Below are 12,743 nucleotides of genomic sequence, written 5' to 3' on the forward strand. Positions count from 1 at the left end.
ACACCTGTAAATAATTGGCATTAATTAATTATGCTTATCTACACTCCCTTTCAAAGTATACATTCCCTGTCTTACGTCATTATATTTAATATTGAATGCGTTTTCAAAAGATCCTCAATGTCAAGTTCTAACATTTTCGATAAATCTTGAAAAGTATCATTCTGTTTCTGAATAAGGTCAGTAAACATATGATTTATATGAGTGGTCAAAGAATTTGTCAGCTCCTTCTTTAAATCTACTTTTAAATTCTCTACTTTATTACTTAAGGCATCGAATTCAGTCTTCAAAGCACGCATGCCTTCACATAGATTACTAAATTCCTTGCTTTAAGAGTCTACTTTGGCATTTAACAAACCTAAATTTGTCATTTGAATATTTAAGAGTTTCACTCTGAGCATTTAATTGAGAATTTACTAAGTTTGACTTAAGACACCGAGTTTTGATTAAATTTATCAACTCAGCCCAGTCAGGCACTTCTTTGCTAATTTTCATTGCCATAGTGGGGTCTTGAGTTTCCCCAACCTGTTGTATATTTTCCATACTTTTATATGCCTTAGCTCTTGTAAGCATTTAAAACTAACTTTAAATATGATAATTATACAATAACAGTTCACTCAACAGTATCTTGTACCACTTTGTACTAAAGTAATCAAGTTTCGTTTCACCCTCACCCGGCGTAGAATTCTCCTTGCCTAGGTGAGTGGATGTGGAAAGGCCGGGTCAGCACTGATGAACAGCAGCTGGTGCTGGCAGCACTGAATGCATGTTGATTTCCGCATCTGTGTGTGAGAGCTGTACATTCCCCGTACTGGATCTTCTTAGCTGAAGTGTTCCACGTACTTCTTCCTAGACAAATATGTCGAAATTTTCTTTACTATTTTTATCATGAATTTTTCATTTCTTCACCGTTTTTCAATTTAAATTTTGCTCCATTGGATACTTTAACATATTCCAATTTCTCGGAGTAATTTTCTTGTCTTATTATGTTTGGTTGCTATGGCAATAAGTAACAGCAGCTCTAATTTTTTATTTAAAATTCCTGTTTTCTTGGTCCTTTCACACAGGTCACCACGATGTAATAACTTAAAGCGTGAGTGAGGATCTGGGTTATATCGGCTTATTCCCCCAAACCACCTTTCACTTCTTTATGAGAGGACTTACTTGGAATTTACAGGCACTCTTCTTTACTGAATAGCTGGCTGCTGGAAACCCTCTTCACTACTTCTCCGTCGAATAATGCTAGGTACAGGAATTTTTAGACTCTTTCTACTTATGAAATAAGTAGACATACAAACTTTACTTTTCATCAAGTAATGGTGTATTTGACCTCCATACACAATAAAAATTTCACTTTCCACATGAAGGTGTAACCTCCTGCAAGTCTTTCGTACAGTCAGATGTTAGAAATTGAGTTACAGTAAAAAGAAAGTTGGCACCGATACCATAAACTTTTTTTTAACATGAATCATAAAATGAGTCTCGTCTCTAACAAGGTTACGTCAAGAGTCTCCTAGAGTACTTTTTCAACTGTTCTTGTTTTAATAACAATAGTCAATGACACAATAAGCACAGTGCTGCAGATAAGCTCCATGGTTCTTCCTTACACATTCACTAAAACATGTATGGATTGCCCGACGGGTACTTGTCTGTGCCGCCCGACCGCTGCATCTACTTTCTTACTGCAACTGATTTTAAACCTGCACACACAAACATGTGATGCACAGTAGGTAGGATTCTGCCATCCCACACTCGTATCCATAATATCGTGTGTTCGAGGCGGTAGAAGGCTGAGTGGTTCTAGAATTTACACAGAAATTTTTGAATCACTATAATATCACTTCAAAATTAAATGTGCTAAATTTCCGACTGAAAGGGAAAAATTGCAATATTCCAACCATTATATGTACAGTAAATAGTTTTCAGAGGAAACTAAAATTATGGAGTACACATTTAAAAGAAATTTCCTATCACATTTTCCAGATTTTTATTCAATTATGGAAACACTAAATGTTAGCAAATGTGATTATATCTATATTTAGTCAAGTATCATGAAATCCTAGTCACAGAATTTAGTAACAGGTTTAGCCAGTTTTCAACACTTGTAGCCAGTTTTCAACACTTGAACCAGTGATTATGTTTCCCAGTCACCCTTTCTTTTGTGTTGACATTACACAACTTGGAGGTAGGCTATGTGAGATCTTTGGAAATTGTAATCTTGAGGAACTAGTAACAGATATTTTAATCTTCATGCTTTGCAGCTTCTGGACTCTGGTGGACAGGAATAAATATCCCACGATTTGTTAGTGTTACTTTAAAAACTTAATTCTTGTTTTGGCTCAACATTTCTGCAGATCACATTCTCATCTATGATCATCATCAAGAACAAACTTCATATTATTTGTGTAAGCTATAAATCTAATAATTTTAATTATAGTTCTTTGAAATACTTTGACAGCATTAGTAAAATAGTGACTGTGATGGCAACGGTGCCCACACCATCTTATGCAGGAGTTAAATGTGCCCAAGCACAGAAAGTTGGACAGCACTTGTATTCATGTCACTGTGAAGAAAACTTAAGCTTCCTTCTGTATTAGATATCTGTTAAATTAGCTACTGTAGGGATATGGTGTAATTAATAGTAATTTAACAAGCCCTGCTATTGGTTCTTTAGTTAATTCTAAAATTTTGTTCATTTCAACTACACTATATCCCTGTTTTTACGTTCCTGGAATTAACGTTTTCCCACCATTTAAGACATTTTTTAACGCTCCCTTCAAATTTCCTATGTCACAATGTTAATTCACACTGGTTTTTACGTTAACACATCAGTAATTTTCCCACGATTTACATTTTATGAAACAATGTTCGTGGAGGAAAAAAACTGGCATGACAGACATGCAAATGATGCAAGCACTGTTTTTGCCTTCAAGTAATGTTTACATACGTTATACGTTTAACTTTCTTGTCACCACAGTGCTCTACTCAGCAAATCTTAGGTTGGAAAAAAAAAAAACGCGATTTTTGTCCTGCTGCCAACCACAACTCGGTGTGGTGGCTGATGGGAGTAACTATTTCGATAGAAGTCTGAAGAACACACAACTTCCGAGGAACGTTCATTTGATTAGAGTCGAAACCAACTTTATTTGTCGGTACTGTGTGCTACAATAAGTATTACCCTTACTTTACTGTATCCCCATCGTTTCGGCGTTAACTGCACCCTGTGATCATGATCACATACAGAAGATAGCCATTTTCCAGTATTTGTAACTTGCTAATATATGGTAGTTTCTTTTATGGTATGTCTACACATTGCACAGTGTTGTTTTCTCTCTAAGGCTGGAAACACGAGAAGCCTGTTCCTACAACCAAAGTGAGTCGATTTCAGTCGACACAGCTACTCTCGACAATTGCCATGCGAATAGTTAGCGTTTGTAACTTTGTTTGTGTGTTCATGGCCTTGTGTGAAGTGATCGAAGTCTGTGGTTAGTTTTTTCTTTCACATAGTTGTTTTTGCCACAGTTTAGGATGGAAAATGCCGGTACTGCTAGAAGAGACAGGAAAACCCTTTCTATGGAAAAAGAAGTCAAAATTATGGAAAGAGTTGATGCTGACTGTGGAACACATGTTGCATTAGTGGAGAGTTTAGGAATACCGGTATTGACATTGAACACTATCGTGAAAAACAGACTATTTTTCAAAGTGTAAGCAACAGTGGGCCAAATTCCAAAAAAATTAAATATGCTAGTTATTCAAAATACACAGAACTGGAAGATATTACGAAGAACTGGTTTCGGGCAGCATGTGCGTCGAATATTCCAATAAACGGTGTGATGTTGTGCAAAAAAGGTGCTGAAAGTCGCCTGTGTGCTTGGGATCAAGGACTTCACAGCATCAAACGGGTGGACAGATAGATTCAAGAAGCAGTACAATGTATTGCACAAAACTGTATGTAGCGAAGAAAACAGTGTGGACATAAAATCTGTTACAGAATGGCAGAGTGGCAAGTTACAAGAACTTTTGAAACAGTATAAACCGAAGGATATCTTCAATATTGACAAAACAGGTCTCTTTTACAGTGTGTTGCCAAATAAAATGCTTGTCTTTAAAGGCGAAAACTGCCATGGAGGTAAACACAGCGAAGTTCACCTGACAGTAATGTTAGGCACGAACGCGGATGGTTCCAACAAAATTAAACTATTTGTGACTGGCAAATCTAAAAAACAATGGTGTTTTAAAAATGTAAAAACGCTACCACTAACAGAAAAATTCTCCTGTTAGTGGATTGTTCCCATGCACATCCCAGGAATATAAGGCTACGTAATCTGCAATCAGTGCTTCTGCCACCAAACTGCACAAGCAAATTACAGCCTTTGGATCTGGGTATCATCCATGCCTTCAAAACGTACTATAGGAAGGCGATTGTGCTGAAGGAATCAACTTTGATGGAAGCTGCGAAAGACTCAGCCTCCTTTAGAGTGTCAATTTTAGATGCTTTGCTTTATATTGCGATGACATGGACAGAAGTTACAGCGGCAACCATCTCCAATTGCTTCCGAAAAGTGGGATTCATCGAAGCTGATGACAGAAATAGATCTGATGCACCAGATGTGAGCGTTAGTGACAATGGTGAAAAACTGCTTGCTTCATCATGGGAAAAGCTGCAGCTTCAGCATCCAGTTCACGATTTCTTACACATTGACTGTGACATTGTCACTGTGGAAAGTGTTTCTTTTGACGACGTTATCGACTTTCACATACAATAAAACTCAGAAAGCAACAGTGATAGTAATGAGGACATCGAGGTTACCTCATTTGCAGTTGTTAATGCAGCAGTGGAAACAATTAAAAAATATACTTCAGCTGCAAATGTTAATGACCAAGTTCTCCATTGTGTTTATGAACTCGAAAAACACATTGAAAAAATTCATCAGACAAAACTAAAACAAACCACGATTTTGCATTTTTTTTTGCCAAAAAGTAGTAACTACTGTACCCATTTGTTAACGTCGCATTTACAGACCAACCAAATTAAATGTCAGTATAATTAATATAAATGGCATATTAATGTTTTGTAAATGTGTGCTTAAAATGCTTAAGTGTAGTATGGTTTCCTTCCCTGTAATTTTGGCTGTGGATACAGATTGATCTCTATTATAGCCCCAGTGTCTACGTTGATTTGAAAGTGTCAGTTTGGCTGGGAGCTGACTAAGTCAGTGAGTGTGAAATAAAGGCTGCAGTGACAGATTAATCTGTAGTGTAATGCCATATTTAACGCAATTTATGATATTTCACACACCAATATATACAAAATCAAAAACAGCAAGACAAATGGCCGGCACTATATACATCTGCTGACATCACTTTCGCAGGAAAGTTACACTAAAAATGATGCAGTTTAGAGAGATCTTTAATGCAGTATACACTTGACATGCACTTTTCATAGGCATAAAGTATAAATACTAAAACTGCCAACTGCATTGCTTTAACTTTGTAAACAGGTAAATCAACATGGTGGCTGCGGGGTTTGTGTTATTTTTAATGCAATTTGTTGTGCTAAAGTGTCTGTGAATGTCACGTCACCTGCTAAACATAGCACTAAATTCAGATAACCTTTAATAAAAATAAACGTTCCCTGATGAGTATTTTTTCGCCCATTATCTACATATGTCATACAAAACTACAAAAATGGAAAGTGACACAATCAGTAAAACTTAAAAAAAAAAAACCATTTCCCACATTTCACATTTTCCCACAGTTTACACTGTTTTTTTCAAGTCCCTTGAAAAGTGTAAAAGCAGGGTTTTACTGTACTTTGGATCTCTGATGTTATTAGTCAACATTATATTTCTTTGTTATTGGCAATGTTTCTGACAATAATGCAACCAGGAGAAAATTTCATGGTTTGATTAAGGAAATAACATATTTAGTTTAGACTAATACACTTATGAATCATCTGTGACAAAAAGTAACATAAAAAACTATGCAATAATTACTTTGTTTAAACATAAAATTGCACAGTTTCTAAAAACTACATTTACACCTCATCAGGCTCAGGTGAAACATACATGAACGTATAGAATTGTTCAAACTACTGGCAGAATAACTCACTTTCAAATGTATTACTTTCTTCCAACCCGACACTAAGTACTACAGGAAAGTATTAATGGAGGTTGAAGCAGCATGAGAGAATTGGAATCAGGCATTGTTAAATCAAGAAATTAAGCTACGATATTATGAAAATTTTTTGACAAGTGAGCACAAACAAAATATTTTAATATTGTTAACATATTATGCATTATAACTCAGACCCTTTGCCGTGTCAAACGAGTTTCTTCACTTTGCAGCCTGATAAAACTTTCATACGGTGCAAAGTATTTACTTGCCACCAGATGTCAAGTGTGACAGTTCTTTATTAACAAACTACCTCTTACAAATTATTAATCAGAACATTATTATTTCTCAAATAATAATTACTTGCTGTTGTGTGGTCTTGTCAGCTGTACTGGCTAATGATAACTTTGAAAATGTTACACTCAAGCTACGCGACTGATCTCCCAAATTAGTAAGCTGTACGACTGTGAATTGGACAACTGTTTGAATTTTAATGTGAAAGTGGAAACAGTTTTTGAGGATGTACTCTGCAGCAACATAACCAAATAAACATTAGTAGGCATGGACATAAGGAATTAAATAAACCTTTACACTACAGTTAAATGTTACTACATTCAATATATCCAATAATTTGTAAAGTAGTTTGGGCAATTACAATATTTCTATACTTTTTGTTGTCTCTCACTTTCTAATTTTTAATACTGCACAGTGAGAAAATAAATTATTAGGTTTCCTCAAGAACTGTGTGTGATGTAAAAAAAACTGGATAGTTATAATGAATGACAAGCAAAGTAGGTGCATGTACAAGGATCTTATGTTTACAACAGTGATTTTTTTCAGTAGACTGTAGAAATTCACAGTGTCATTACATCAATTGTATGTTACATTATTAATATATGCCTGTGCCACAATTATAAACAATCATTAACAACAAGTAAATACATAACATAAAATTAGAATTTATAACACACAAAAGAAAAAAATAGTGACTTTGGTTATATTCATCCTGCATCACAATAAATAAATCAGATCACATGTATAGGAATTCAGAAGGAAACACTTAATGGAATATTCCTTGTAAAAATACTCAGTAAAATAAACTGATATTAAGAAAAGCTGCAAAGAATTCTTTAGCATATATCCTTGAAATACATTTAAAATTATTTAAAAACGTTCTTAAGTTTCACGTCACTACAGTCACAGTAACTAAGTAGATTATTAGCAAAAGAATATTGCTGTAATTTTTTATTTCTTCAAAAAATTTGAGTAATTCTTGATTAAGAGTCACTAACAACAGACACTATAGATGTTAATATGAAATATACAACCAAGCTAACTAGTTCACAACAAACAATAAACTACAGGCATGAAAAGCAACATCTGAAGCACAGGTGTGCTGAAACCACCTACAAGTTCTTCAACAGCAGTCTGTGTCCAGTAACTGCTACTTCGACATCACAAACATGATCAACCTGTGGAAAAAAAGTGTGTTATGACAACATGGCATTTTTAAAAACTAAATCACTTCAACACAATATGACACACTAAGGTAATGTACGAGGTTAAGTCAATTATTAACCGCAATTTAGTTATATTTTTGTTTATTTTGGTAGTACTGTTGTTTTACGTTGATGACGCATGCTTTGTTTATTTGTTGTTATATATTTGCAACTTTCAAGCTGCTAGGTTAGTTTCATTATCGTTGCCGTGCTGTTAATCATAGCTGCTCCGCTGTCTATTTGCACCAAAGAAGAGCGAAGTCCAGTGATCCGTCTTTTGTGGTCAGAAGGCGTATCAGGGGCTGAAATTCATCGAAGACTTTCGGTACCTTATGGGAACAGTGTTTTGCCACAGTGGAGTGTCTACGAATGGAATGAAGAATTCTGAAATGGTCGCTCAAGTGTTATGCATGATGATGCAGCCGGATGACCATTTACCATCACAAATGAAGAAAGCATTGAGTGTTCAAGTGAAATGATTCTCTAAGATAGACAATTGACTAATGACAAAATGGCACATCATCTGCAAATTCGTCGTGCTTCTGCCTACAAAATCATCCACAACAGACTTGGATTTCATAAAGTCTGTGCAAGATGGGTCCCAAAACAACTCACACAGTTGCATAAACAAATGCACTTGGACAACTGCAAAAAAGCATTTGGATCGCTATGGTAATGAAGGGGACAACCTCTCAGACAGGATGATTACTGGTGACGAAACATGGCTCCATCATTACGAGTCAGAGAGTAAAGCAGAGTACTAAATGGAAACATCCAAATTCGCTGTGCAAGAAAAAGTTTAAGACCCAACCGTCTGCAGGAAAACTGATGCTTACGGTTTTTTGGGATGCGCAACGTCCAGAACTGGAACATTATGGGGAAAGGGGCACAACAATAAAAAGTGTAAGTTACAGTGAGATGCTTACTGCCAGGCTAAAGCCTGCAATTTGAAGCCAACGCCGAGTACTGCTGTCAAAAGATGTGTTGTTGCACGACAATGCCCGTCCACATACTGCTGCCCTCACTGCTGAAATGCTCCAGAAACTCAAATTTGAAGTACTGGATCATTCTCCATATAGTCCCGATCTTGCCCCTTCTGACTACCGTATTTACTCGAATCTAAGCCCCACTTTTTTCCGGTTTTTTGTAATCCAAAAAACCACCTGCGGCTTAGAATCGAGTGCAAAGTAAGCAGAAGTTCTGAAAAATGTTGGTAGGTGCCGCCACAACTAACTTCTGCCGTCGAATATATGTAGCACTACACAGGCATGCTTTGCAGACACAAAGCTAAATACTGGCGCCAAAACCTCTGCGTCAGTAAATAAATTTAAAAAAAAGGTGGAAGACGAGCTTTTTTCTCCGCGCTGAGTTTCAACCACTGCATTTTCATACATTATCCAATGAAGTAAATGCAAATTCCGTATTGTTCATCTTCGAATGTAGCAGCATTTCAATGTACTTCGAAAATCTGACTGGCAAGACTGTTTGGGATGTTTGTCAATATGGCCAACTCTACGTTCTGAATTTTTTCCTACCTGTGAGAAGAGATGGTTGCTAATAGGAACTTTTATGAACTGTGAATCACATGCAGTATTCTCTTCACCATAAGAATAATATGAATATACACATTTTGCCATGTATTGTTTCGTGTTTGCTGCTATCTCATTTAAATCCTGTCTGCCTAATAACCTACGAAACTAGAGTGAGACAACAGCGAATGCGGAAGAATATACATATCATGTCATGTTTATATTCGTATTATTCTTATGCCTAACAGTGATACAGTCAGAAATGAAGCACGGCAATTGACTAGATTTTTAAATATACGATGGCTCTAATTTCTGTGCAGAATGTTGTGTACTAAAGAGGCGCCTGCAAAGATTTTCAAACAGAGAAAAATTTTCGCTAAACTCTCGTTCAGAACTTCTATCATATGCAGTATATTATTTGGTTCTTGTTGATCATTATAAAAGAAAGCAGCAGTTTAAGTAACAACAAATAGCAGTCTCTTGCCATTGTTTCGCTAATGAGACTATTCCTCTCTCTCTCTCTCTAATTGTAAGCGGCAGTAGCGTGCACAAAAGCAAGCCATGCCGCGAGCGGCTGTAAACACTCATTATCAGAATGTGACAAACAGTGCATGACACAGTACGGTAATGCATTTTCAGCTTAGAGTGACGTAAACACCTATAACAAAGAGAATGGAGTTTATCAGATCAAAGAAAAATAAACAATCAATTCAAACCAGACGAAGCACGTGAAAAAGGAAGGGTACCCGTATAAATACGGATGGAGTGCCTGACGCATAGCAATGGCTACCTGGTAAAGCTTAACTGCTAAGCTTACGACTCGAACCAAACTACTGTAGCTGTATCATCATTCATTTGACCTAAATTGTGTCTCATATTACAATGTACCAACTTTGTTTCGATTTGGAGGTGCGGCCTAAAACTTTTCTCTCCCCCTGAATTTCGAGTCTCAAATTTCAGGTGCGGCTTAGATTCAGGAAAATTTTTTTTCCTTGATTTTGAGTCTCATTTTTCAAGTGCGGCTTGGATTTGAGTAAATACGGTATCACTTGTTTGGCCCAATCAAACAGGCATTAAGGGGCCATCGATTTTCCTTGGATGATGTAGTGAAAGAAGAAGAGCATTCCTGGCTCACAGCTCAACCGAGAACCTTTTTTGATGAGGGCATCAGGAAGCTTGTAAAACAAGGGATCAAGTGCATTGAAACACAAGGACACTAAGTCAAAAAATGATTATCTTGCAAGTTTCCTATTTGATTACAATAAAATTTTATAACTACTTTGCAGATAATAACTGATTACATAATCAGAAGAAAAAAACTGAATCTCAAAATGGATGCATCAAAGTCACACTTTTGCACAGAGATTTCATTTGTCTAATTGACCCTGACCATCACCATGCTACTAGGATACAGGAAAACCACCAGAACACCCCCCCCCCCCCCCCCCCCCCGCCACCAAGGTCGATGGAGATTTACCGATTTTTTTTTTATCCTTATAGTGGTTGATTTTTGAGGGTATGCACTGATACGCTGTACTGGTACCTCTGATGAAACTAAAGTCCAAAAATAACGTTTTAAGATGGGTGGGCACACACACACACACTAAGGTAAAAGTGATGGTACCTAGCTTTTGGTGCTAATAGTTCCTTGGATTGAAGAGTTCCTAGATAACAGAACACAGCATGTCATTCTCAATGGAGAGAAGTCTTCCGAAGTAAGAGTGATTTCAGGTGTGCCGCAGGGGAGTGTCGTAGGACTGTTGCTATTCACAATATACATAAATTACCTTGTGGATGACATCGGAAGCTCACTGAGGCTTTTTGCGGATGGTGCTGTGGTATATCGAGAGGTTGTAACAATGGAAAATTGTACTGAAAAGCAGGAGGATCTGCAGCGAATTGACAGATGGTGCAGGGAATGGCAATTGAATCTCAATGTAGACAAGTGTAATGTTCTGCGAATACATAGAAAGAAAGAGCCCTTATCATTTAGCTACAGTATAGCAGGTCAGCAACTGGAAGCAGTTAATTCCATAAATTATCTGGGAGTATGCATAAGGAGTGATTTAAAATGGAATGATCATATAAAGTTGATGGTCAGTAAAGCAGATGCCAGACTGAGATTCACTGGAAGAATCCTAAGGAAATGCAATCCGAAAATAAAGGAAGTAGGTTACAGTATGCTTGTTCGCCCACTGCTTGAATACTGCTCAGCAGTGTGGGATCCGTACCAGATAGGGTTGATAGAAGAGGTAGAGAAGATCCAACGGAGAGCAGCGCGCTTCATTACAGGATCATTTAGTAATCGCGAAAGCGTTACGGAGATAACTGATAAACTCCAGTGGAAGACTCTGGAGGAGAGACGCTCCGTAGCTCGGTACGGGCTTTTGTTGAAGTTTCGAGAACGTACCTTCACCGAGGAGTCAAGCAGTATATTGCTCCCTCCTACGTATATCTCGCGAAGAGACCATGAGGATAAAATCAGAGAGATTAGAGCCCACACAGAGGCATACCGACAATCCTTCTTTCCACAAACAATACGAGACTGGAATAGAAGGGAGAACCGATAGAGGTACTCAAGGTACCCTCCGCCACACACCGTCAAGTGGCTTGTGGAGTATGGATGTAGATGTAGATGTTAGTGAGAAGAGAGTGATAGGCTGAGGAAGGCTGCAAGGGGATGACTAATCACTCAGACCCAGGGTAAGACGGACCCACCTATATTAAGAATTAGTGTAGAAAAGAATTCATCCTCACTACAGGTGGGTCCCATCATCCTGGGCTGAGTGAACTGGCCTTCCCTTTTAACCACCTTCAACCTGTCCCCCTCTGCCCCCTGAGGATGGAACTATTACTGACAGTACAACACATTTTGCCTCCTGAAGTCAAGATCTGGTCAGCTACACGTCTCAAATCATTACTTATCTCAGATGAATTTTCTTTTAATAAAAGCAAAATTAATGGAAAGACAAGGGAAAAAAAGACTTGAATATTGCTGGCTGGGTGGAAAGAACCAAACAAATGGTGTACAGCATGTTCCCATCTGTGAAGTTCTCAGTAACTGGTATCAGAAGAATCCAGACAGCCCATGTGTCAAAATTTTTCCGAGATTACACACAAGTTCTATCGTGCAAAGCATACTCTTGATGTGGGCACTGTGTATTGCCTGTATATACACTGCATGACAAAAAAAGTGAAGCATCCAGAAGACATGGTCAGGTGTCAGTCAATGTACCTTTGTAAAAGTTTTGTTACCAGGCCTCATAGGATGTTCGAGTGATCACTAAGAAGGGCATGGAGACGTTTAGTACTCGTGCGAGACAGCATTATAAGAACCTGACAGAGTTAGAAAGTGCCTCATTGTGGGTCTTAATTTGGCTGGCTGGTCAAATTGTGCAATATCCAGTGTTGTGTGACATTCGGGTGTGACAGTGGCCCGATGCCAGACAGCATCATCAAGGTTCCGTTTGACCGCATCGGATCACCATAAAGGAGGATCATCATAATGTAAACCAAGCATATCTGTGCCTGCTATCCCAAAACAAGTAATGGACTCCCTGGAATGTTCCATGTCATTCCATTGTACTTGGAGAGAAACTAACAG

General features: G+C 37.6%; 1 protein-coding gene across 1 annotated transcript in view; it reads right to left on the bottom strand.

Annotated features, from left to right (window-relative positions):
- Positions 1-6,392: 6,392 nt before the first annotated feature.
- The window catches only part of LOC126262827 (cysteine and histidine-rich protein 1 homolog), a 48,159-nt gene continuing 41,808 nt past the window's right edge, over positions 6,393-12,743 (bottom strand). Inside the window, exon 6 of the mRNA XM_049959677.1 lies at positions 6,393-7,583. Coding sequence (XP_049815634.1) covers positions 7,556-7,583 — 28 coding nt within the window. The 3' untranslated portion in view covers positions 6,393-7,555. The remainder of the gene's footprint in view (positions 7,584-12,743) is intronic.

The sequence above is a fragment of the Schistocerca nitens genome, chromosome 6 (assembly GCF_023898315.1).
Source record: "Schistocerca nitens isolate TAMUIC-IGC-003100 chromosome 6, iqSchNite1.1, whole genome shotgun sequence".
Classification (NCBI taxonomy): domain Eukaryota; kingdom Metazoa; phylum Arthropoda; class Insecta; order Orthoptera; family Acrididae; genus Schistocerca; species Schistocerca nitens.